General features: G+C 32.1%; 9 protein-coding genes across 9 annotated transcripts; 5 read left to right on the top strand and 4 right to left on the bottom strand.

The window, feature by feature from the left end:
• Positions 1-263: 263 nt before the first annotated feature.
• SLX4 (Slx4p) lies at positions 264-2405 on the bottom strand (the record flags this gene model as incomplete). Its single annotated transcript, XM_046080579.1, has 1 exon — positions 264-2405. The coding sequence occupies one exon, from the start codon at positions 2403-2405 to the stop codon at positions 264-266; it is 2142 nt and encodes a 713-aa protein (XP_045935918.1).
• Positions 2406-3467: 1062 nt separating this feature from the next.
• Positions 3468-5081, top strand: KGD2 (dihydrolipoyl transsuccinylase; the record flags this gene model as incomplete). Its single annotated transcript, XM_046080578.1, has 1 exon — positions 3468-5081. The coding sequence occupies one exon, from the start codon at positions 3468-3470 to the stop codon at positions 5079-5081; it is 1614 nt and encodes a 537-aa protein (XP_045935917.1).
• A 639-nt stretch (positions 5082-5720) lies between these two features.
• Positions 5721-7646, bottom strand: SCDLUD_001771 (choline/ethanolamine kinase; the record flags this gene model as incomplete). Its single annotated transcript, XM_046080577.1, has 1 exon — positions 5721-7646. The coding sequence occupies one exon, from the start codon at positions 7644-7646 to the stop codon at positions 5721-5723; it is 1926 nt and encodes a 641-aa protein (XP_045935916.1).
• A 650-nt stretch (positions 7647-8296) lies between these two features.
• Positions 8297-9136, top strand: USB1 (phosphoric diester hydrolase; the record flags this gene model as incomplete). Its single annotated transcript, XM_046080576.1, has 1 exon — positions 8297-9136. One exon carries the CDS (start codon positions 8297-8299, stop codon positions 9134-9136), a length of 840 nt encoding a protein of 279 aa, XP_045935915.1.
• An 815-nt stretch (positions 9137-9951) lies between these two features.
• Positions 9952-12843, top strand: ACE2 (DNA-binding transcription factor ACE2; the record flags this gene model as incomplete). The annotated part of the gene is made up of 1 exon (XM_046080575.1): positions 9952-12843. The coding sequence occupies one exon, from the start codon at positions 9952-9954 to the stop codon at positions 12841-12843; it is 2892 nt and encodes a 963-aa protein (XP_045935914.1).
• An 887-nt stretch (positions 12844-13730) lies between these two features.
• On the top strand, positions 13731-14915 carry ZRT2 (low-affinity Zn(2+) transporter ZRT2; the record flags this gene model as incomplete). Its single annotated transcript, XM_046080574.1, has 1 exon — positions 13731-14915. One exon carries the CDS (start codon positions 13731-13733, stop codon positions 14913-14915), a length of 1185 nt encoding a protein of 394 aa, XP_045935913.1.
• A 311-nt stretch (positions 14916-15226) lies between these two features.
• DIP2 (snoRNA-binding rRNA-processing protein DIP2) lies at positions 15227-18109 on the bottom strand (the record flags this gene model as incomplete). Its single annotated transcript, XM_046080573.1, has 1 exon — positions 15227-18109. The coding sequence occupies one exon, from the start codon at positions 18107-18109 to the stop codon at positions 15227-15229; it is 2883 nt and encodes a 960-aa protein (XP_045935912.1).
• A 790-nt stretch (positions 18110-18899) lies between these two features.
• On the bottom strand, positions 18900-20555 carry TAF12 (Taf12p; the record flags this gene model as incomplete). Its single annotated transcript, XM_046080572.1, has 1 exon — positions 18900-20555. The coding sequence occupies one exon, from the start codon at positions 20553-20555 to the stop codon at positions 18900-18902; it is 1656 nt and encodes a 551-aa protein (XP_045935911.1).
• Positions 20556-21120: 565 nt separating this feature from the next.
• On the top strand, positions 21121-23196 carry SCDLUD_001765 (uncharacterized protein; the record flags this gene model as incomplete). The annotated part of the gene is made up of 1 exon (XM_046076860.1): positions 21121-23196. One exon carries the CDS (start codon positions 21121-21123, stop codon positions 23194-23196), a length of 2076 nt encoding a protein of 691 aa, XP_045935910.1.
• Between the last annotated feature and the right edge of the window lie 94 nt (positions 23197-23290).

Here is a 23290-nt window from a genome sequence, read left to right as displayed (position 1 = left end):
AACAACAGCAGCAAACGCAGGAAATGACAATCTATAAAAGGTTCTTTTCGCCTCCCCACACACGCTCACTCAGTGATATTTCATGTGGGAAAAAAAAAAATAGAAAAAAAATAAAATTAAAAAAATAAAATTAAAAAAATAAAATCTGTTAAATATCATCCGATATTATTCAATGTGTCTATTGTTAAAACTCTAATAAAAATAAAATAAAAATAATAAGACAATCAATCTATAGAAATTTCCAATAATGTGTCGATGGTTTGTTATTTAAAACAAATACCTTGATTATCAGCCCACTCCTTAATAGTGGACTCATCTACAAATTGGAAAATAGAATTATGCAATTTAAGATAAGTGTGAAATGCATTGAACGAAAGAGGTTGAAAACAATAAATTTTCTGTAAAAAATCTTCTTCGTCATTATCACTTTTTAATAGTAATATTTTCGTAATTTCATCAAATATATCATTTTTACTAGAGTAGGATTGTGATCTAAATAGTTCTAAGGATTCCAACATTATGCTAGTACTTGAGTTTCTTGTCTTTAATCCAATCTCTTTCAATTGAATTCTTAATTCAGAAGCCTTAGGTGGAGGAGTGGAGTCCTTTTTGCTACTATCGGTATTACTATCAGCAACAAAGAGAGTTATCTTATCGCTATTTGTTTTGAGTGGTGAATTCCTATTTCTATTCTCTACTTTAACAGGTGAGATAAAAACCTCGGCTTCTTGAATAAATAATGTGGTATCGTCTTGTTCATCATCTTGGCTATCAGGAATAACAGAAATAGAACTAGTAGAACTTGTATTTTCAGTGTCTTTTCGATTATCGTTGGCAATAATATCAGTGGTAATAGGGAAGGACAAATCACACGGAGCTAACGTGCTTCCTATGGTGTTTGTTCTAGTAGCGGGTACTTGTATTTTAATACCATTGTAAGTACTATTCTTATCGTCATCGTCATTTTTAAGGCTGTTTATGGCACTCTTCGAGGGCGATCTGAAAGGTGTTTCAAATGGAGTATAAAACTGTGTATCATTGTTGAGCATCGTATTCAATGTATCTAAATTTGAACCTTTTTCATCAAAAAATATTTTGCTCCCTTCCTCTTCCGCTGTGCTATTTTCTATAACACTCAAATCACTGCTCAAACTTTCCTGTGAGTCTATAGGTATATTGTTAGTATAAGTATTTGTTTCTTCATCTTTACTTTTTGTGTCGTTATCATACATAGCCTGGGATAAAGACATAAGAATATTCGAATTATTGTTACGATTTTGATTATTTCTTGAAGTAGAAGTTCCAGTAGCGGCTGAAATACTACAGTTTTCATTGTATAGTTCATACAAAATTGAAGTCTCTGGAATATCTTGTGATTTTTCCCATATTAAAGGAGATTCACTTTGTTCACAAGCATCATTACTCGCATTACAAAGTCTTTTATTAACGTACTCGGAATATAACTCTTTACGTAATGTCAATATTTCTTCTTTAGACGGCTGAATCATTAGATTTTCCTTCATTAGTTGTAAAATAAATAGCCATTCGTCTTCATCATAAGTGGTTCTTTCTCTTGGTAATGAGACATTTGTTTCATTAGTGTTATCAGTATTATCCTTTTTCAAAAGTATTTTGTCAAAAACGTCTTTTATTTTATTTTTCTTGCCAGATAATAATGCAATAACTTTTGAAGATTTACTATCTCTTCTAATATTGTTCCCCTTTCTATTATTATTTGTTTTGTTATTAAGATAATTCATCGTATTTATTGAAGTGATGGTTTTCAGGTCTTTTTTCTTAAAAAATGAAGACTCCTTACAAATAGCTTTGTTAGTGTTGCCACTGTTATCATGATTATAACTTTGCAAATTACTTTTAAACCTTTTTATTCTATTGCATTTATCGTTTAGTTCCTCTAATTTTCCATGTATTTGAGTATTTATGAAAACAAGATCGTTAGCATCATCGTTTTCTATTTCATTTTTTTCTTCCTCACAAATATCATTTCGTTGACTTGTTTTATTATTAAGATTGTTTTTCTTTTCCAAATCCTCGTATTTTTGTAAATTATTGGTAGTCGAGTCATTTTCTGTACTTACAATTGGTACATCTAGACTACTGTTTTCTGAAGATGATGATAGAGAATTGTTAATGCTAGTATGAATATGTTCCATGGCATTCGGTATTTGGGTTTCTAATAATACTAAAGAGCCATCCACATCCGTTGTTTCCGTTTCACTTCCTTCCGTATTGGTACTTTTTGTGATATTAAATATAGGTGTCTCAGTATTAGTGCCTCTTTTCTCTTCTCTTTCTCTTTCCTCTTCATTCCCGTACAATAATTCAAGCCTTCTTTTTTCAGTTGTAGTTACAGTTAGATCTTCTTGGACACCTTCTAAAAGCATGTATTCTTTCCCCCGTGTTGTTGAAATTTATTTGTTTTTCACTTTATTGTTGACATTATAGTTTTAAAACTGAGGTGGGGTGTGTGAGTTATAAATTTTCTAGCTTAATACGTATAAAGATCATATTTGCAACTATGTGGCTCTAGTTATATTATAATACTTTTCAAAAAAAAAAATATTAGCACCCACACATACCCAAAAGCTGTACACCATATAAAAGAAGTACTAGGTGTATTTATAGGGTTAGATTGAAGTATAAATCCGAGAGGCCGTTATGGTAGTTCGGACTTTGTTAATATAATAAATGAGTTGATTTAGTTATAATTGTTAATATTCTACCGAATCAATTTATAATATATTTTTTGTTTTGTTGCCCTCATTTTGTGTTTTCGTTTGCCCTTCTTTTAATAAAATTAATTATATATATATATAACAATTACCGGAAAAGGAAGGAGAAAGAGTATAATAATAATATTAAAAATAAACCAAACCGCTTTCGGCTCCGTAAATAATTAGAAATGTTTTTTATTGGTATTTTTCTGGCTACTCCTTTTTCCCTTTTCCCTTTTCCCCTCCCGCCTTAAAAAAAAAAGAAAAAGGGCTCTCCTTTCATCCTCGTCTTTTTCGTCAGCTTTAAATTAAACTTCCAAGTTTAATAATCTTATTGTTACTGTTATTTCATCATAGACGAATAATAAAATTGTTTTATTTATTTATTCAGATTGTTGTTCTAAAGAGCAATGGTTCAATCAAAAGTGTTAACATCAACCATTAATCTTATTCCCTCTTTCTCATTTAACTTTAATCAATATTGGTACTTCTTAATGTCTTTTATTTTAAATTTATTTTATTTGTTATTTCTTTCTTAATTCTTTTTCTTTTTCTTTTTCTTTTTCTTTTTTTTTTTTCTTTCTTTCTTTTGTTTCTTTTTTTTTTGTCCTCCGCATCAGTGTCAAACGTATCCTTTAAATTCTCTACTTTTATTTCTCCCCTTTCTTTATCTCTTTTAAAGAAAGAAAAAAATAAATAAATAAAGATAAAGCTCACTCACACACTCAAAATATGTTAGCTTCCAAATCCACCATTTGTCGTAGTACAACAATCAATCTTTTGAAAAAAAGACCAATCTCTATATTTAAAAATAGCATTACAAAAGCCGCTAAACTACAAGATCAGAATACAAAATTTGCATCATGTTTGTTTGTTCGTCATAAAGTTACTAGCGTTAAAGTCCCACCAATGGCTGAATCATTGACTGAAGGCTCTTTAAAGGATTATACTAAAAAAGTTGGTGAATTTATCAAACAAGATGAATTATTAGCTACCATTGAGACTGACAAAATTGATGTTGAAGTCAATTCCCCAGTTACTGGTACTGTTACCAAATTGAATTTCAAACCAGAGGATACCGTTACTGTTGGCGAAGAGTTAGCCCAAATCGAGGAAGGTGGTAGCCCTGCTTCTGCTTCTGCTTCTGCTGCTCCAAAGGAAAAAAAGCCTACTCCTCCAGAAAAAGAAGAAACTAAATCGGCTGCCGCTACACCATCTGGTAAACCAACATCTGTTAAATGTCCACCAATGGCTGAATCATTGACTGAAGGTTCTTTGAAGGATTATACTAAAAAAGTCGGTGAGTTCATCAAACAAGATGAATTATTAGCTACCATTGAGACTGACAAAATTGATGTTGAAGTCAATGCCCCAGTTACTGGTACTGTTACCAAATTGAATTTCAAACCAGAGGATACTATCACTGTTGGTGACGAAATTGCAGAAATTGTTCCAGGTTCTGCTCCAACTGGTGGTGCCGCCCCTGCCGCTCCAAAGGAAGATGTCTCAGCTGCTCCTGCTCCTGCCGCTCCTGCTGCTGCTCCTAAGAAGGAAGCTCCAAAGCCTGCTGCTCCAAAGAAGGCAGCTCCAAAGCCAACTTCTACTCCAACACCATCTCCTACAGCTGCACCAACCTTTACAAGATTCTCTCGTAACGAACATAAAGTTAAGATGAACAGAATGAGAATGAGAATTGCTGAACGTTTAAAGGAATCACAAAACACTGCTGCTTCTTTGACTACATTTAACGAAGTTGATATGAGCGCTATCTTGGAAATGCGTAAATTATACAAGGATGAAATGATTAAAGTGAGAGGCATTAAATTTGGTTTTATGGGTTTATTTTCCAGAGCTTGTACCTTGGCTGCTAAAGATATTCCAGCCGTTAATGGTGCTATTCAGGGAGACCAGATCTTGTACAGAGATTACACTGATATTTCTGTTGCTGTTGCCACACCAAAGGGTTTAGTCACTCCAGTCGTTAGAAATGCTGAATCTTTATCTGTTTTAGAAATTGAAAACGAGATTCATCGTTTAAGTAAAAAGGCTAGAGATGGTAAATTAACTCTAGAAGATATGACTGGTGGTACTTTCACCATTTCTAACGGTGGTGTTTTCGGTTCCTTGTATGGTACTCCAATTATTAATATGCCACAAACAGCTGTCTTGGGTTTGCATGGTGTTAAGGAAAGACCGGTCACTGTAAACGGCCAAGTTGTTTCCAGACCAATGATGTACTTGGCTTTGACTTATGATCATAGATTATTGGATGGTCGTGAGGCTGTCACTTTCTTGAGAACTGTTAAAGAGTTGATTGAAGACCCAAGAAAAATGTTGTTATGGTAAGTTTAGCATTACTAATGATCATGGCATTGCAGTTATTATTATGATATATGTTCGTTGTGTGTATATGTACTGATGGAGGGTTTGTTCAATTGTTTGGGAAATAGGAAGGAAAAAAAAAAAGGAAAAAAAAAAAAAATTGGTAAACACTACAATTTAAATGATTTCTTTATCTTCCCATATATATCTTTTTCATGTTTTATTTATTTATTTATGTTTATATTTGATCGGAGTGTTTATCTTATATTTATTTATTCATATTTTTATTTAATATATTTATTTAATTAAAGTATACATGACTGAGTCCATTTTTATTGTTAGTGATAATAATGATGGCGGTAGTGATGCTGCTGCTGCTGCTGTTGCTGATATTAGTATTTATTCGCGAAGAACTACTATCATTAAAATATGTCTGCATAGTCATTCAATTTTTATATTTTAACGTATGATTCTCGGTCTAACCGTTCCGGATTTTATTTAAAATATATAAACATATACTACTTAAAAATTTCTAATCAAAACAAATATCTACATGTGCTAACACTTCCTACATACATACCATACGTTTTTGTTCCATTTTATTTCTATTTCTTTTTATTTCTTTTTCTTTTTTTCTTTTTCCCTCAACGCAAAGCATATGCATTATACTGTACTTTTCCTCAAAAATACAGTATCCAAATGTTTGACTGTAGAAGTATCCTTCGTACATAAGCCACTTGAGGTGTCATTAACATCGACAATTCCTAAATCAATAATATCCCCCCAAAAAATATCCATTTTACATCTCGCATACTTAATAGAAGCAAAAGAATCCAAGTCGACCCCGCAATCCTCATGGTTCCCAGTCGAATCAGTAGAATTTACGGAATTGATGCTAGTAGCATCATTGTTATCATCATTGCTATTCTTTGACTGAGTGCCCTCCTTCCCATCGTTACTGACGCTGTCATCTTCCTCGTATGAAATAATATACTTTTCACCTCCAGGTGCATCTTCTTCCACAAGGTTCGCTTTAGTATCACTTTTATTAAATTTCTGCTCATATGACGCCAATTCATTCGATTGAATAACTGCCCACAACGCCCAAAATAACTGGACACATGGTCTCCATCTTATTATAGAATTGTATAACTCGATCACCTTCTTATTAAAAGCTTCATCGAAATATTCACTACCTACACCACCAGTATATTTACGATCACTGACATAAGAATACAAAAAATTCAAAACTTGATCTTTATTGGGATATTTTTCAGGGCTAGCCTCCCAAGAATCTTTACAATGGTAATTATGCATCCATTCAGATAAATGATTAGCTAAATCGTACGTTGGTGGGTTTGCACCACCATACTCAAAATCAATAACCACCAACTTGGAATCTTGGGTTCTTTCAGCCAAGGGAGGATTAATAATATCCTCCACATTGATATTACTTGATGTTGGAAATAAAGACGTACTAGAAGATGTAGACGTTAGCAAAGAACCGGAAGACGTGACAGGTGTAATTGTATCACCAGGTTGTATAATTGGCGAAGTAAATAATAAATTACCATACTGTGCATCATTATGGCAAAAACATAGTTTATTGTAAAATGGATCGTTTTCAACTAAATACTTTTTGTATTTCTGGATGATTCTGGTGAAATCATTCCAATTATCAACCATTGTGAAAACGGATTTAACATTTTCTGGATTGGTGCTCCATTTAGACTTGCCAATTTGAGTAACCCAATTTTCCAACTTTTTCCATGAAATTGACCCACCTTCAATTTCGGACTTATTCAATTTAATATAATAATGCAACTCTTTCATTCTTCTGGCTATTCTTTGAGAGGTTTTCCATTCTCTGATTTGTTCCCTAGTTAAAGTAGTTGATTCTAAAAATTGTTCAATTCTACCGTTGTTAAAGCAACCATATAATTGAGGTCCAATATTCTGCATGGATAATCTGGCTAACACTTTTAATTCGTACTCTCTATCGATAATATTGTCCGCATTGGGACCATAGATTCTTAATAAAAGAGATGGTAAACCTTTGTATGTTACTTTGAAAATAGAGTTAGTCATAGCACCAGTAATACTACGTACCTTTAAATTGTTTTGATTGTTATTTATATCATCAATATGACGTTTCCATTTTGATATTTTCAAAGCACTGATAATATTAATTATATCCTGTTTGAAGTAAGAAATAGGTAAAGTATGGTCCAACGAAGAGTTGACAAATGGAATTAATAATGCATCTGCTGATGAAGAAGAAGGATCCTGGCGTTCGTTCAAAGCATTGTCCTCATGGTTGTTAGTGGTGTTAGTAGTAGTAGTAATTGAAGATGTAGCAGATAAGTTAGAGCTATTAGGAAGTTTTTCTACTTGCTCTTGTTGTGACTTTTCTTTTACATTTTTATCTTGATCTTCTAAGCTTTCATCTTCAAAACTGATAGTCCTTATTAATCTATTTGAAGATCTTCTACGAGGAATTGAGGGTCTACGGTTGCTGCCACTAGAATTACTACGTTCCTTGATTCTCGAGTTTTTTTCAATTGAAGGAGAAGAAATGGATAAGGACATTTTAATGTACTAAGTTATGTTTATTTTCTTTCTCTTTTTTTTTATTTTTTTTTTTTTAATTTTATCTTTAAATAGTGAAAGAAGACTTTAAAGAAATGTTTAAAATAGCAGTACTGTAAGTTCCTTATATATATAATTTGTTCTGGAAAGAAAAAAGAAAAAAAAAATAAAAGGGAATAGATAGATTTTATTCACCTTTTAAATTTTTTTACTATTGGTTATATGCACAACATTGTAAATATTTCACATGCAAGCATATGTGATTTATATTGGCAAAATAAAAAGTTGTTTTATGGTATCTACGAAAATGGGGGCTGAAAACGTAGGGGGGGGCCGCTGGCTGGGTAATAGTAATACACGTGACAATACTTGAATTATTCTTTTTTCTTTTTTTTTTGTCCGTACGTACATTCGGTCTTACGGATTAGTTGCGGTGAGGTTTCCATTTTCATATAATACAAATATATAATTGACTAGTAAAATATTTCTCTTTTTTAGTGTGGTAATAATTATCAATTACAACCAAAGTAAAAAAAAAAATGTATATTATTTTAACTTTTATTTGTTAATGTTATTCATGATTTCTAATATATTCCTTTATCCATCTTAAAAGAAAGAAGGAAAATAGTACGTTGCGAATATAAATATAAATGAATTTAATAAAAACCAACTATTCACAAGAAGAAGAAGAAGAAGAATATAATAATAGAACAAGTACAAAAACAAAAATAGAACCGGACAAAGTAGCAAAGCCAGGAGAACCCATTATATCAACTAAAATACAAGATAAATATTATATAACACCAAATATAGATAAATATCTTTCCAAAAATAATATAATGCTGGGTAACTATTCTTCATTTTTCTTCATTAATTTAAGATTGAATTTGAAACAAAGAAACGTCATTAATAATCTTCTCACCGATTTGCATAAAACTTTTAAAAATGAAAACAACCCATACAGCAAAAATATTAAATCACTGGCTTATTCCGATCTAGGCGCACCCTTGCCTTTGCATTTATCTCTAACCCATAATATAATATTTGAAAATCAAAAGTATATGGATGATTTCTTTAGTTATTTTAAAACTAAGTACACTAATAACACTAATTGCAATGGATTTAAGCTCCAGTTTAAAAATAAGTTAATTTATTTACCTAATGAGGACAATACCAAGATATTTATTTGTTTGGCTGTAACGGATGAAATATGCATAAAGTACTTAAAGCCACTTCAAAATGATATCTCAGATATATTATCTGGATATACCAGCTATATAAATAAAAGTTTTGCGGAAAATACTATCCCTCATGTATCCATTGGAAGTATAATCAAAACAACAAATGAGCCTTTTAATGGTACCGGCACAGATATAAAGTTTCCTTGCTATGAACTGGATAAAAATATTACCGAACAATTGGAGATAAATTGTCATGAGATTAAAGCCACTAGGTTAAGAAGTAATATAACATTTCCGTTACCGTACTAAATTTTCTGACACTGTTACATTTACAAATCACTATAAGTAATGTGGATCAAATCCTCGAGGGTGTATAAAAGAATAGTATATGTTATATATAATTACCAATTGTCTCTCAACAATATGGATGATCTATCCTCATTAAAGTGAACTTAAAAATAACAATGTTAGATCTTTTTACTAGAACTTGTCCATATGGCACGTGTATTTGATGTGACGTAAAAAAAAAAAAAAAAAAAAAAAAAAAATTTAATTTTCCAGATCTGGAAAAAAGTAAACAGAAAATAAAGATGATGCACATATCTGTAAATTTGTACTGAAAAGAGGAAAAAAAAAAAAACAAGATTGTTTTTAGTTCACTTTTTATCTTAAATATATATATAAACAAACAAAGAAAAAGGCACTTCTAGCATTCTTTTGAAGTTTAAACCTTTATTGGTTCGAAACAATATATTTTTTTACAATTCACCTCTAGAAAATAACAAAACCTTTTTTTTTATTTGCAACTAGAATTCGAGTCAACTGATAGCATCGATATCAAACTAAAGTAAAACAAGAAAAAAAAAAATAAAAAAAAAAAGTTGCAGTTTGTTCAACCGCTAGGACATTTTAAAAGGTAAACGATTTATATTTGTTTGATCTTATAATAAACAAATAAATAAATCTTATAACAGCTAGATTCAATAGCAAGGACAATTCATCCATAAATTTAGCTACCCATTTATCATTTCTCTTTTTCCAACTAATTTTTTTTTTTTTTTTTTTTTTTTTTTGAGTTTTAAGTTTTGAGTTTTGAAAGGGGAAGAAAAAAAATACTACAAAAAATGAATAACATTAACAATACCCTTGATTTTAACTCTCCACCAACAAAAATTAACGGCACCACTGGTACTACTGTTCCTTTACCAGCAGATGACTATCTAGAATTTTTTAACCCAGAATTGAATACTTTTACTAATGATGAAAAGATTATGGCTGAACTGGAAGATTTGGAAATATTATCCATTCCATCACCTGGCGATATTATGTCATTCACCACCAATCACATTAACAACACACTTAATCATAGCAATTTAAGTAGTGGTTTGGTAGACTTTCTAGGGCAACAGCAACAACAAGGACCAGGTATTGGTGGCATTTCTAACAATATTCAAGAAATTAATTCTTGTAGTTTAAAGAATTTTGACGACAATGGTTTGACAGCGGGCACTAAAGCCAATGAAAAAGTACCTAATGATAATACCACTAGTCAAGAGCATAAAAGAGGTTTGAGCGGTACCGCTATTTTTGGATTCTATAATCATGACAAAACGTTAAATTTGTCAAATAAAACACAACAGGAACTTGAAACGGTAAATACTTCTAAAATATACAAGTACAATAGTACTCAAGAAAATATGGTAGCTAACACTAGTGTTTCCGATACAAAGCTAACTAAAAACCCAGAACTTTGTAGTTCTGAATTTATGAAACAACAGGAGGATTTAAAATTAGCTCTAGAACAACAAAAAATCTTAAACAAAAAATTAGAAGAGCAATTAAGAGAAAACCAAATTAAGCAAGAGTCTTTGCAAAAAGCATTAAAAAAACAACAACAAATATACTCGCCACAAAGAAAGATACCCGAAGAAAAGCTATTAGATAACTTGTCAGCTTCAGTACAAAATTCGCCGATTAAACAACAATTAAGTTCCGATGGAAACGTATATATTACCTCTAATTCACCTCAAGGTAAATATAAGTTTCCACCGTTATCGCCCGTGTCTAATCAACAATATAACACCAGTGATGATCAAGTTTTGGGTATGGGTGACTATACAGGTATGGTCCAAAATTCCCATAAACCTACAGTAACTAATTCTTTGACCAATAATCTTAATATGAATGAAGGGGGAAATGATATTTCCCCTATAAAATCAGAAATTAGTTATAATTATGATACCAAGGAGGATGAACATGCTGCTAGAACTTTAAAAAATAAAGGCACTTCGATTACTGGCTCTCCTATGAAAAGTTATGGCAGAGTTCAGCATTACTATCAACGACAGCAAGAAGAGGAGCGTAGAGAAATAAGTAATAAAAGAAAAAATAGAAAATGCGCTTCATCATGTGCTTCCACTATAACTGCTGCCTCAAGTTCTGCTATTAACAATTCAAATAACAATAATCATAATACCGACAGTAGTAGTAATAATGATGGTAGAATTGCTAACAGGAATACCAATTGTAATAACCCACAACAGACAAAATCATATCAAAATAGAAATATTTTACAAAGTCCATTGCCTATATTCAATGTATCTATTGAAAACATAACGAAAAATAACGATTCGCCAGATTTGGGCTCAGTTTCAAGATTTGCTAAAAGAAATGTTAATGATGAACCTGGTAAGTCAGTCACCACTATCAGTTGTATATCATCTATATCACCAAAACCTGTAATGGTACCACACGATTCTAAACAGCAGTGCCAACACCAGCAACAGGATTTTAGGCCACATTCTGCTGCTAATGCTGTTAATAACGTTGTTGGGTTGGGATTACGTTATATGCAACCGAGGGAACAATTAACTAAAATAGCATCTACTCCTGACACTAATGTATATAAGAATATTGGTGATGTGCCTAGTAGTGGCAACAGCAATGGTCTTGAACTAATAAATAGGCTGGTATTGCAACCGCCTTCTGACATGACACCGAATACACAGCGTAGTAGTAGCTTATCCACTCTAAGTTCAACCACCACAACAATTACTACTGCTTCTAATAATAACGAAACTAATGATAAAAATAATAAGGCAAAGCAATACCATTTAACGGCAGGACCAGAAAGTAGGTTTAATCAAGCCAAAACACCATCGCCGATATTAAAATCACAAGAGAAATTTGAGGGTAAACAGGCCTCTTTATTGGTGATGTTATCACCACCAAAGGGAACACATTACGACCTCAATTCAGCATTATCGCCACAACTATCACCATCCAATAGCAATTCGAGTAGTCCTAGAAGGTGTCGTAAGCAAACTACACTGCCACCTGGTACCATAGATCAGTATGTCTATGAACTACCAGATAAGACATTTTTATGTTTATATAACAACTGTGGTAAGCATTTTGCACGTAGATACAACATAAGGTCGCACATCCAGACCCACTTATCTGATAGGCCACACAAGTGTGATTTCCCTGGTTGTACTAAGGCATTTGTCAGGAATCATGATCTGGCTAGACATAAAAAATCACATAATGACAAGATACATGTCTGCCCCTGTGGCAAGTCATTCAATAGAGAGGATGCGCTATTGGTTCATAAAGCCAGGAAGATATGTTCTGCGACCGCTGTTGATAACAGTGAAGGTAATCATAAGCCGAATGGTAGTGGTGGGATTAGCGACGTAAATAAAATGGTTACCAAGAGTCCTAGAAAAAGAGGCAGACCTAGGAAGAGGATGACTAATGGGAATGGTATTTATTCAACAACAGGTTCTATTAATGGTAATATTAGTATTGGTGCAAGTAATAGCGGTGGGAATAGTGGCAATAGTCCTGTTAAAGAAAATATTGAGCGTGATAACCATAGAATTACAATGAAAATAGAAAAGGATTTTTTAAATAAACAAAAATGTGCAGAAAACAATGGTGAGGGAGTTGGGAATAACAATAAAGATGTAGTGTTTAATTATTTAAGCGAATTGAAACCGCCAGTATTTAATTGAGTATGATATTATTAGTAGCAATATATAACAGTTTATTTTAAAAAAAGAAGTGAAAATAGAAAAAAAGAAACGTTTAAACGGCAAAAGATTGTACCTATGAAGAGAGATTGAGATTTTGTATATCTTTTACTTAAAGGCTTAAAGAGGAAAAGTAAGCTGCAGAAAATAAACCATAATAATAATAATAATGATGATGCCATTGGCCACGCATAACCTTTGAGGTCACGTACTTTGTATTTTAATTTCTTTTTTTCTTTTAATTTCTTTTTTCTTCGTTTAATTTCTTTTTCTTGTCTTTTTTTTTTCTATTGTTTGTAATTAATTAAAAAAGACTAAAAACAATAGACAAAGTGCCCGAGAGGTTATAAACAAATCACGTAGTTAATTTAATTTAGTTTAATTTTAGTCATAAAGTACCTAAAGGGTCACCATCCATCGACCCTCAAATTGTAACAGCCAGAATATTTCCAAAGAAAACTCACACTGTGATTTAACTCACTTGTAATAAATTCTCTTTTCTTTTTTCCTTTTTTTCCCTTTTCCAAACATCATCTCTCACCACTCTGTGTGAGCCATTGCTGTTGTATTACTGACGGTCAAGGAATAAAAACTGAAGCTTTTTTCACTTCTGCTATGTTATAGCTAGCCCCACTCCCTTCATGCAATTTATATCTATTTCTACATCACTTTTACTTTCAAAATTAAAAGATCAGAATTAACTACATATATATATATATATATAGCTATATTTTTATAAATTATATCAACTTATTTTTTTTTTTTTAGAAAAAATTTTTTTTGTCTTCTCTAATAATTATATAATAGATATAAATATAAATATATATACCACACTCAAACAAGCATCCTAGTAGAGAACTAAATATACAATGAACTACGAACTATTAGATACTGTTTTCACCAACGCTACTGCCGCAATTTTAGAAAAGCGTGATGACGATGATGGCTGTGTACCTGACAATGATTATGATGGTCGTGATAACTTGAGAGTTTTAGCTCTTTTTATCATTTTAATTTCTTCTGCTATTGGTTCCTTTTTCCCAATCTTATCTTCTAGATATTCCTTTATCAGATTACCAGACTGGTGCTTCTTCATTGCTAAATTTTTCGGTTCTGGTGTTATTGTTGCTACTGGGTTTATCCATTTATTACAACCAGCATACGATGCCTTGAACACTGAATGTTTAGGTGGTACTTTTGTTCAATATCCATGGGCTTTTGGTATTTGTTTGATGTCTTTATTCACTTTATTTTTAACTGAAATTATTGCTCACCATTACATTGAAAAATCTTTTGGTAACGCTTCTGGTCATTCCCATTTCGGTAACCTTGGAACTAAAGACGATTCTCACATGGCACATATCCATCAAGAAGACATTGAAGAGGAACCTGAAGTTCCTGAAGACTCGGGTTTAGATAACAAAGATGTTCATTATCAAGTTCAAAATGTTGAAAAATCAACTTCTTTCAATGACAACGACAGTAAGACCAGTTATCCAGATGATATTGAAAATGCAAAGGGCGGGAACGGAACCACTACCACAACTGAGGAGGAAGATTTTGCAGCCAAATTTTTTGCTATTTTTGTTTTAGAATTCGGTATTTTGTTTCACTCTGTCTTTATCGGGTTATCTTTGGCTGTCGCCGGTGATGAGTTCATTACTTTATTCATTGTTTTGGTTTTCCACCAAATGTTTGAAGGTTTAGGTTTGGGTACTAGAATTGCTGAAGCTGAGTGGCCACATAGCAGAAGGTTTACTCCATGGTTGTTGGCTTTAGGTTTTACTCTTACTACCCCAATTGCTATTGGTATTGGTATCGGTGTTCGTCATTCTTTTGCTCCAAACTCAAGAAAGGCTTTGATTTCTAATGGTTGTTTTGACGCTATTTCTTCAGGTATTTTGATTTACACTGGTTTGGTCGAATTGATGGCTCATGAGTTTTTGTATTCCGATCAATTCAAGGGCAAAAATGGTTTGAGAAAAATGTTGTTAGCATTCTTCATCATGTGTTGGGGTACAGGTCTTATGGCTTTATTGGGTAAATGGGCTTAAGACGTCTGCAATGTTGCATATTACTTTTTTTTTTTTTTTTCTCCCTCTCTTATTTTTCTCCCATTTATTTATTTATTTAATTTTATATGTATAGACTATTTACTTAATTATTTTTTATTTCCCTCCCCTTTAATTTTTATATATTATTTTAAGGCGCAAAAGAAAAATGGTGATAATTATTATCAATTTTTATATATCATTTTAAGGCACAAAAGAAAAGTGGTGATAATTATTATCTATTTATATCTATTACACACATGGTCTTATAAAATTATTTAAAAGATAAAGAAAAAGAAAAATAAAATAAAACTCTAAACTATATTTTCAAAAATTCTCTTTTTAGATGTTTTCAATTCGTTTTCTCTCTGTTCATATTCATCAACAAATTCTAAATTATGTTTCAAATCCCACTCTTGCTTCATTATTCTTAACCCTTGTAGATCAAAGCCTAAATCATCAACATTTTGCTTCAAAGCCTTTCTTAAATTATCCTTAACCCTAGTGATTTGCAACTTCAATGCCGGGTTTTTCTGTGAAATTAATTCTTTATAATTGCATTTAATAACAAAAAATAAATTTTTGCAAAGTAAACCTAAATATTGTACCAACAGTCTCTTATCGTTACTATTATAACTATTGCTGATATAATAGTCAATAAATTTTAAAAATTTTAAAACATACGAAAAGGGTAAAACTAATAAAGCATCTTCCAATTGCGACGGTTTGATTCTTACCAATGTGTCTAGAATATAGTCCTGAGGTGTCTTATTCAAAGCTACCAATATGGCATTAGGCCGCGGTTTGACTGGCTCGGATACAGTGCTAATGCTATCCCCATTTTTTTGCTTTTCCCAATTTTTCCTTGTTACCTCGTACTTTTCCCAAGCTTCTATTTCTGTTACTCCCAAATCCAAACTTTCCATCAACTTTTCACCAGCTTTTAACGATTCTAATGTTTGTTTATGGACTTCTGAGATTTCGATATCCTCTTGTTCATCCTCTTCAGTGGGTTTAATCAAATTATTTTCATCAGCTTCCAACGAGTTTAATAAGTTTTCTTCATAAAGTTCGTCCATTTCTCTCCCCCTTTCTTCCTCAAGGAAAACTTGGTCATCTGTTTCAGCCCAAATCCTTATACTATGATCATGTGAACACGAATACAATTTAGAGCCATCCGGTTGAACGGCCAAATACCAAACTTCACTTTGATGTGCGCTTAATTTCTGGATCATTTCAAACTTATCACCATCCCAGTATTTAATATCACCATCTTTACTACAACTGAAAAAATTGTGACTATTGGGTAAATATCTAACACACATAATGGAATCTTGATGAGCAAACAAAGATTTATGACAGTCACCAAAATCAAGCCCCCAAATCTTAATATTCTTATCTGCAGATGATGTAACAATCATTTTAGAATCATCTGAAATATCAATACTTAATACAGGTAACTTGTGACCATATAAACTCAAGTAGAACTTCATAGTGTCAAAATAGAAAACTTTCACAGTATTGTCTAGCAAAGAAACCGCTAGGTACTTATCCTCCACGGACAGTTTAACACACAAAATATCATCAGTCATCTCTAAAGTTGTTTCATGAGATAAACTCATTTGTGGTACGTATTTGTTGGTGCTTCCTTCCACAAGTTTTTCTTCGATTTCAAATTTCCAAAATTTAACTTTTTTATCTGCTGAACCAGTAACTAGTTTACTGCCATCACTAGTGATATCCAACGACCAGATCGCACCCTCATGCGCGTTTTCTAAATTAACCAGCATGGTGGAACTAGCCAAATCAAATAATTGCAATTCACCGTTCCTTGTGCCCACAATGGCCAATACCCCACCAGGTAGAATTTTACAACATAATGCATAACCACATTCAAAAGTACGTAGGCAACGATGCGTTTTGGTATTGAAAATTTTAACCAACCCATTAGAACAAGTACATAAAATTTTTCCATCGTTGCTTACACTCATACAACGAATATCTGTTCTATGGCCGGGCAAATCAACTGTATATATCTTAGGAGAGGATGTTTGAACTTTAACATCTTTCCGTTGATATAAAACTGAGTAATATTCAATGGTATTGTTTGCAGTTGTAACCGCTAAATCTAACTTTGATGAGCTGATAAGTGCCCAGTTGCACGACTTTAACTTCATACTGGACCTAACAACAAAAAATGAATGGATTAACATGCTTTTTCTGGAGCTTTGAATGGAAACTTGAATCTCCTCCTCATCTAAACCTTTTTCTCTTAACCTCTTCTCCCTTTTTTTCAACGCTTTATTTATTTCATCTTGAGGCCTAATCCTAAAAATTTCAATTGTTTTATCAGAGTTCAATACATAGAAAAATTTTACACCATCTGCATTTGTGGTAAAATCAATATCAATGGCACGTTGTTTACTTTGTTTTTCTAAAACAAATTCTTCCTTTATTTTCAATCCTTCCTTTCCAGTTTCCAAATCTAAACTCCAGATTTTTAATGAGGAGTCAGTGGATCCCGTAACGGCAAGCCCCAATTCTAAATTAACGCTCAAGGACCAGCATTCAGTGGTATGTGCCATGTGTGTTTCAACGCACTGTTGACTTTTCAAATCCCAAACTTTAATTAATCCATCCTTACTTGTACTTATTAACCAATTTTCGTTTCTCGGATCCAAATACAGCCCAGTAATGCAATCTTTATGCGATCTTAGTTTATACAACCCAACTTCCCCTACCAAATCCCAAACAATAATATTTGAGTCATGGGATCCAGAATACAATCTAGTGCCAGTTTCGTCAAATTTTAAAATAGAAATCGCAGTTTTATGGCCACTAAATTTAATTAAAACACTTTTAGATAACCAATCCCAAACTTGGATCATACCATCACTATATCCACAGGCTACTAATTTAGAGTCTGGATGGTAAGCAATCGATGTCGTTTGTGCAGGCTTGGAAGACTTGGAATCAATGCTTCCAATTGGGGCACCATCATCCTTGAAAACTCGACATAATTCTCCAGTTTTTATATCCCAAACTTTAATCTCTTCTAATGCACCAGTAACTAGTTGTCCAACAGAGCCATTAACTGAGGAAAGGGACACTGGTGGTGGAATCCAAACTGAGGATGAGGTTGATGTGATTACGCCAAATGAGGCTTCTTGTTCGAACCTCTGGTATGATTTAACCATTATAAGTTATTATTTTTTTCTTGTTTTATGGATTATTTCAAATCAAAATATCTCTTTTTATTATTCTTACTTGTTTCTTATATATATCTTTTTTAAAAGTACTGTAAGTTAGGTAATAAAATAGATTGTTTTGAGCTGAATAGAAAATGAGTCTTCAATCGTGAGTGTTTTGGAAGATGGGAAAAAAAAAAAAAAAAAAAAAAAAAAAAATGAAAAAAATTAAAGCCAAAAAAAAAATAAAAAAATTAAAAAAAAAAAAAAAAAAAAGAAACGTTATTCAAAGGGAAAGAGAAAAAGAAAAAGAAAAAGAAAAAAAAAAAACTGTTCGATGTCCATCTGAAATAATTAATCTCGAAAAGTTTTGATTTATCCAGCGATAAACTTTATTATATTTTATTGGCAACGGATCAATGACCAACGATATTTCTTAAAACAGTTGAAAACATAAAAACAACTGGCTTTGAAGTATTAAAGAAAAAAAATATGAACAATTTACATAATTTCTCTTTCTAATCATTCACTAAATAATGTGTAGTGTCTTATCTATCGATTTAAAACCTTTTCCACTGGAAAAAAAAAACCCCCCCTACAAGGAAATAAGTTAATAAAAAAAGAAAAAAAGTGACAAATATTGTTAAGAATTACAGATACACGTATATAAATAAACTTAGAGATTACAAGTTATTAATTATTAGTGTATATAAAAGAACTCTTATATTACCCAAAATAAAATAAAATAAAAAAGCCTTCCGTCCTTTCCCCTTCTCTTTTTTTTTTTTTAATACATTCTTTATGTTTTTTGTCTTTTGGCAGAACTTTGCTGACCACTAGTGTCATTATTATTGTTAATGGAGGATTGCGTGTCTGAATTATGTTGTTGTTTCATAGTTTGCGCAATTGATGTAACCTTTGTGTTATATTGAGGAGTTGGGTTCCATTTACGAGTACTACGGATTTCATCTGCGTTAAAACCAGGCACTCTAATATTCCAATTCCGTTCTAAATGCAATTGGATATCACGTACATCTAGATTTTCAGACTTTCTATGCTTGGCTAATCTACAAGCAAACGCAGTAACACTTGTTATAAAATCATCGGCCAAATCTAATAATAGTTCTTCCACATCACCATCAATGCTAGTAGATCCATCACCTTCGTCAATCCCAATAGTTTTTACTAATTCACGTAGTTTTCTTTTACTCATGACACGTTCCCCTTCTACTTCATAGGGAGGAACAGAGGTAAGCACCGGCGTGGCTATAGAAGAAATGTTCATAGCACTTCCACCAGTAATTGTAGGTCTATTCGATTTGATTTCTACTACAGGAGGTGAATCAGTAGCATGTAGGTTTTCCGTTACTGCCACATCTGGCGGGGATTGTTTGAAAATAGCATATGGCTTGGAATTATTTAGAGCAGAAGTTGAGGCAGCAGCATTGACTGTAGTAACTTTAGTTGTATTCTGCTGTGGAGATGATGAACTATTTGGTTGTGCAGTACTAATTTCTTGCTTTTGTTTAGTAGCCTGGATAGCTTCTTGTTTAGTATTTTGTATTTTTACTGCTACATTAGATTCTTTATTTGTATTTGTAAGAGTATTTGGGACTTGAGTTGGTTGTTGCTGTTGCTGTTGTTGTTGTTGTTGTTGTTGCTGTTGTTGTTGTTGTTGCTGTTGTTGTTGTTGTTGCTGTTGTTGTTGCTGCTGCTGTTGTTGTTGTTGCTGTTGTTGTTGTTGTTGCTGTTGTTGTTGTTGTTGTTGTTGTTGTTGTTGTTGTTGTTGCTGCTGCTGTTGTTGTCTCTTCCTTTGTTGGGTTTCTTGTAGAAAAGTTCTTAAATTTTCATTGCTTTTTGCACACTTCATATAAAATTTCAAGCTATCATCAGTAGTTTTTTGTTTCAGTTTTTTGAAAACGTTTGTTAAATTGGTTAATGAGTTTGTTATTCCCTGTCTTTTAGTAGCCAATTCCTGTTGAGCCAATTGATCATTTTCTGTGCTCCTCTGTTGCTCAACAATCATATCCAACTCTTTTTTCATTTTATTATATTCCGATTTAATTTTTTTATCAGCTTCTTGATGTTGTTGAATTAATTGGTTATATTCATCCAATTGGCTGGGGGTAAGTAACTGTTTCATTAATTCGCCAATAGAAGAACCAGAATTAGCTGAATATGATGAAGAGGATGAAGGTACCTGAGATAAATTTTGTTGGTTTTGAGTACGATTGTTATTGGTTGTTCCTTGCCTATTGGCATACATATCATAAATGCTTTTCAACTTCTGCGCTTTTTTCTTATACTCTTGTCCCCCAGGGGTATTCAACCCTAATCTTCTGGCTTCATTGACATACTCTTCAAATTTCTGAACTAGTTGTCTTAAAGTTTCTTCTGGTAAGTGTTGAGGTAGTTGTGGTGGGAGTTGTTGCTGCTGTTCTTGATTTCCGCTCATTTTTTTTTTCCCTTTCAAATATGATTTTACTCTTTGTTGTTTATTCTTATTGTCTGTCTTATTATCCTAATTTTAGGTTTCTTATTACAAGATAGAATATAACGATGGGGAAATGATTTTTAAAATAATAGTGGGGGAGGGGTTGATTGTGAAGTGGAAAGTTTGAGTGCAAAACGGCAATAAATATTTAAAAAAAACAAAAAAAAATATATATATATTTACATAAAAGGAAATAAAAAAATTTTTTTAAGGCTCCGGCCAACGCGCTTATTTTGCACATTCAAAACTTGGAAACTTGGGAACTTGAAGATAGCCATTTTTGAAGTTGGCCATGTTCTTATTTTACGCGAAGCTAGCTTCGTTTTTAGAGTTATCTTCAACTTACTGGAAAAATTTAAACTTTTTAATCAAAAGACATAAATAAACGGATTATATACCAAAAAAATATAAAAAAAATATATAAACCTTCGAAACAACGTCTAATACCAATGTAAACGCCACAAATGGAGGATATGGTTCTCAATTTAAGGAAATTTTACACAAAGCGAAATTAGGCTCCCCAGATATGTTTCACGATTTGGATAATTGCAATGATTTGCCAGAAAAAAATGGGCTCAATAACCCTTTCGTTCAAGCTTTAGTTGTTTATGCTTTGATTGAATTATATGGTGATATGTCCGATGGATATTTTCAAGACAAAAAAGTTACTACCTCTATTGTTAATGAAATTCTAAGAACCTTTACTTTTCTTGGTGGAGATATTATTAGAAATATTGACAAGCATTGTATTCGAGAAGCCATTAAAAAATCCCATGAATATAGAAAAATTTTCAAGTATTTTATTGATAATTGTTCAGGCTTCTCTTTTAATGGAAAAAACTTTGATCTTTCGCAAGAGGTACTAGATACCGCTGGCTATACTGCATCATCTTTCCGTTCTCTTTTAACAAATGATAGTTATAAGTTACCTTCTCCAATTGTTAATAAAATCAATAGGGATTTACCTCGAAACATGCAACTTAAAACGACTAAAGTTAGAATTATAAGTAATATCTTTTTAAAAAACTGTGCTTATTTAAAAGATTTTAACAACATATTAACAGCAAATACCACACGATATAGTATAAACTCCAGAGCTATGCAACTTAACTTTCGTACGGGTAACTATCCAAACAATGATAATAACAACCATGATAATAATGTTAATAAAAATAATTGCAACAACAGGAATATATATAATAATAATAATGATAATGATAATAATAGTAATAATAATAATAGTATTGAAAATAACGATAGTACCGGTAATAGTAACGATAATATTTCTAATATTAGTAACGATAACAGTAGATACAGTAGCAACAATAATAGCGTGTCTAGTTTTGATAGTAATAATAATAATAATTCAAGGACTCCTTATGGTAACAATAACCATAGGCATATCGACCATAATCATGCAATTTCTTTTGGTAATATTGTTGCTGCAAATAATGTTAACCCTTGTAATAGGAATAATAATGTTTCTGAAACGACGAATCACGATAATGAATCTAGTGTTATTAGAAAAAAAAGAAGAAGAAGAAGCAAATTATGTGTTCTTGAAGATCTTATTTCCAAAAAGGTCGAATCCTTTTTGAATAGAACAGAAGATACTGATACTTTTACTATGATTTGTAAATTTTTGGAGTCTGGATTTATTAACAGATACGAATACAATTTGCTGCATGATATTGTAAGTGATACTGATAACAATTATAACATTGAGCTATGTACAATTAATAAGAAAAGAAGAAGGTTTTTTGCAACAGAGAATGATTACACAAAAAGAGACAACGTGGTCAATTTTTTACGTTCGATTGTAACTGAGTTAAAAGCTATTTATCCAGATTTTAATAATTTTTCAGTTTTAACTTCTCATATTAATAGGGTTAATTCGAATATAGATACATTCAATGAATTAGAAAATACAAATGAGTATCTCAATAACGCTGACATTGATGAAAATATAAACACGAATGAGCAAGATTCTGAACAATTAATAGAGCACACTTTGGATATCATCCGGTCCTCCTTAATAATAGAAGAAGGTTTGGAAGAGCCTGACGGAAATAACGATGATAACTGTTTAGATCAGAGTATTCACGAGTCGTCTCCTGGTGTTATGCAGCCGAACGAAAATGATGTTGCCAAAGATGGAAATGTTGAAAACAATGAAGAGGAAGAAACTGGAAATATGACCAGAGGAGCTCAAGAAGCGCCTGTAAATTTTAATAGTGATGTTGATAATTCCAATACTAATGTAAATGATGAAGACAATAACGGATTCCAACAAGTAGCTGAGAATTGTGTCAGTAATATTACTAAAAATATCACACCCAGTAGGAATAGTCAAGGAAAATCAAACATATCCTTTGCTCGTTCAATGACTTCTGTCTCTGAAACATCTACCAGAACTGCAAAAAATTCATTAATAGGCGCTGTTAATTCCAATATTACCACTAACTCAAACAGATTTGAAGCTTTAAATGATAGAAGAAGTACTCCAGTTAAAACCAGATCAAAAACACAGTATTCTAACAACCAGGAAGTACAGATATCATTTAAGGCTACAAAAAGAGTAACTAAAAAGAAAACTGGATAATGAAATAGAACAAAATACAATTAAGAACCGTAAAAACACAATACAGAATGGTTAAATTTTGGTAAAAATATTTTTTCTTTAAAAAAAATTTGTT

Source organism: Saccharomycodes ludwigii, chromosome II, assembly GCF_020623625.1.
Source record: "Saccharomycodes ludwigii strain NBRC 1722 chromosome II, whole genome shotgun sequence".
Classification (NCBI taxonomy): Eukaryota; Fungi; Ascomycota; class Saccharomycetes; order Saccharomycodales; family Saccharomycodaceae; genus Saccharomycodes; species Saccharomycodes ludwigii.
The sequence above is the reverse complement of the archived record's forward strand: the minus strand, read 5'-3'. Positions and strand labels throughout refer to the sequence as shown.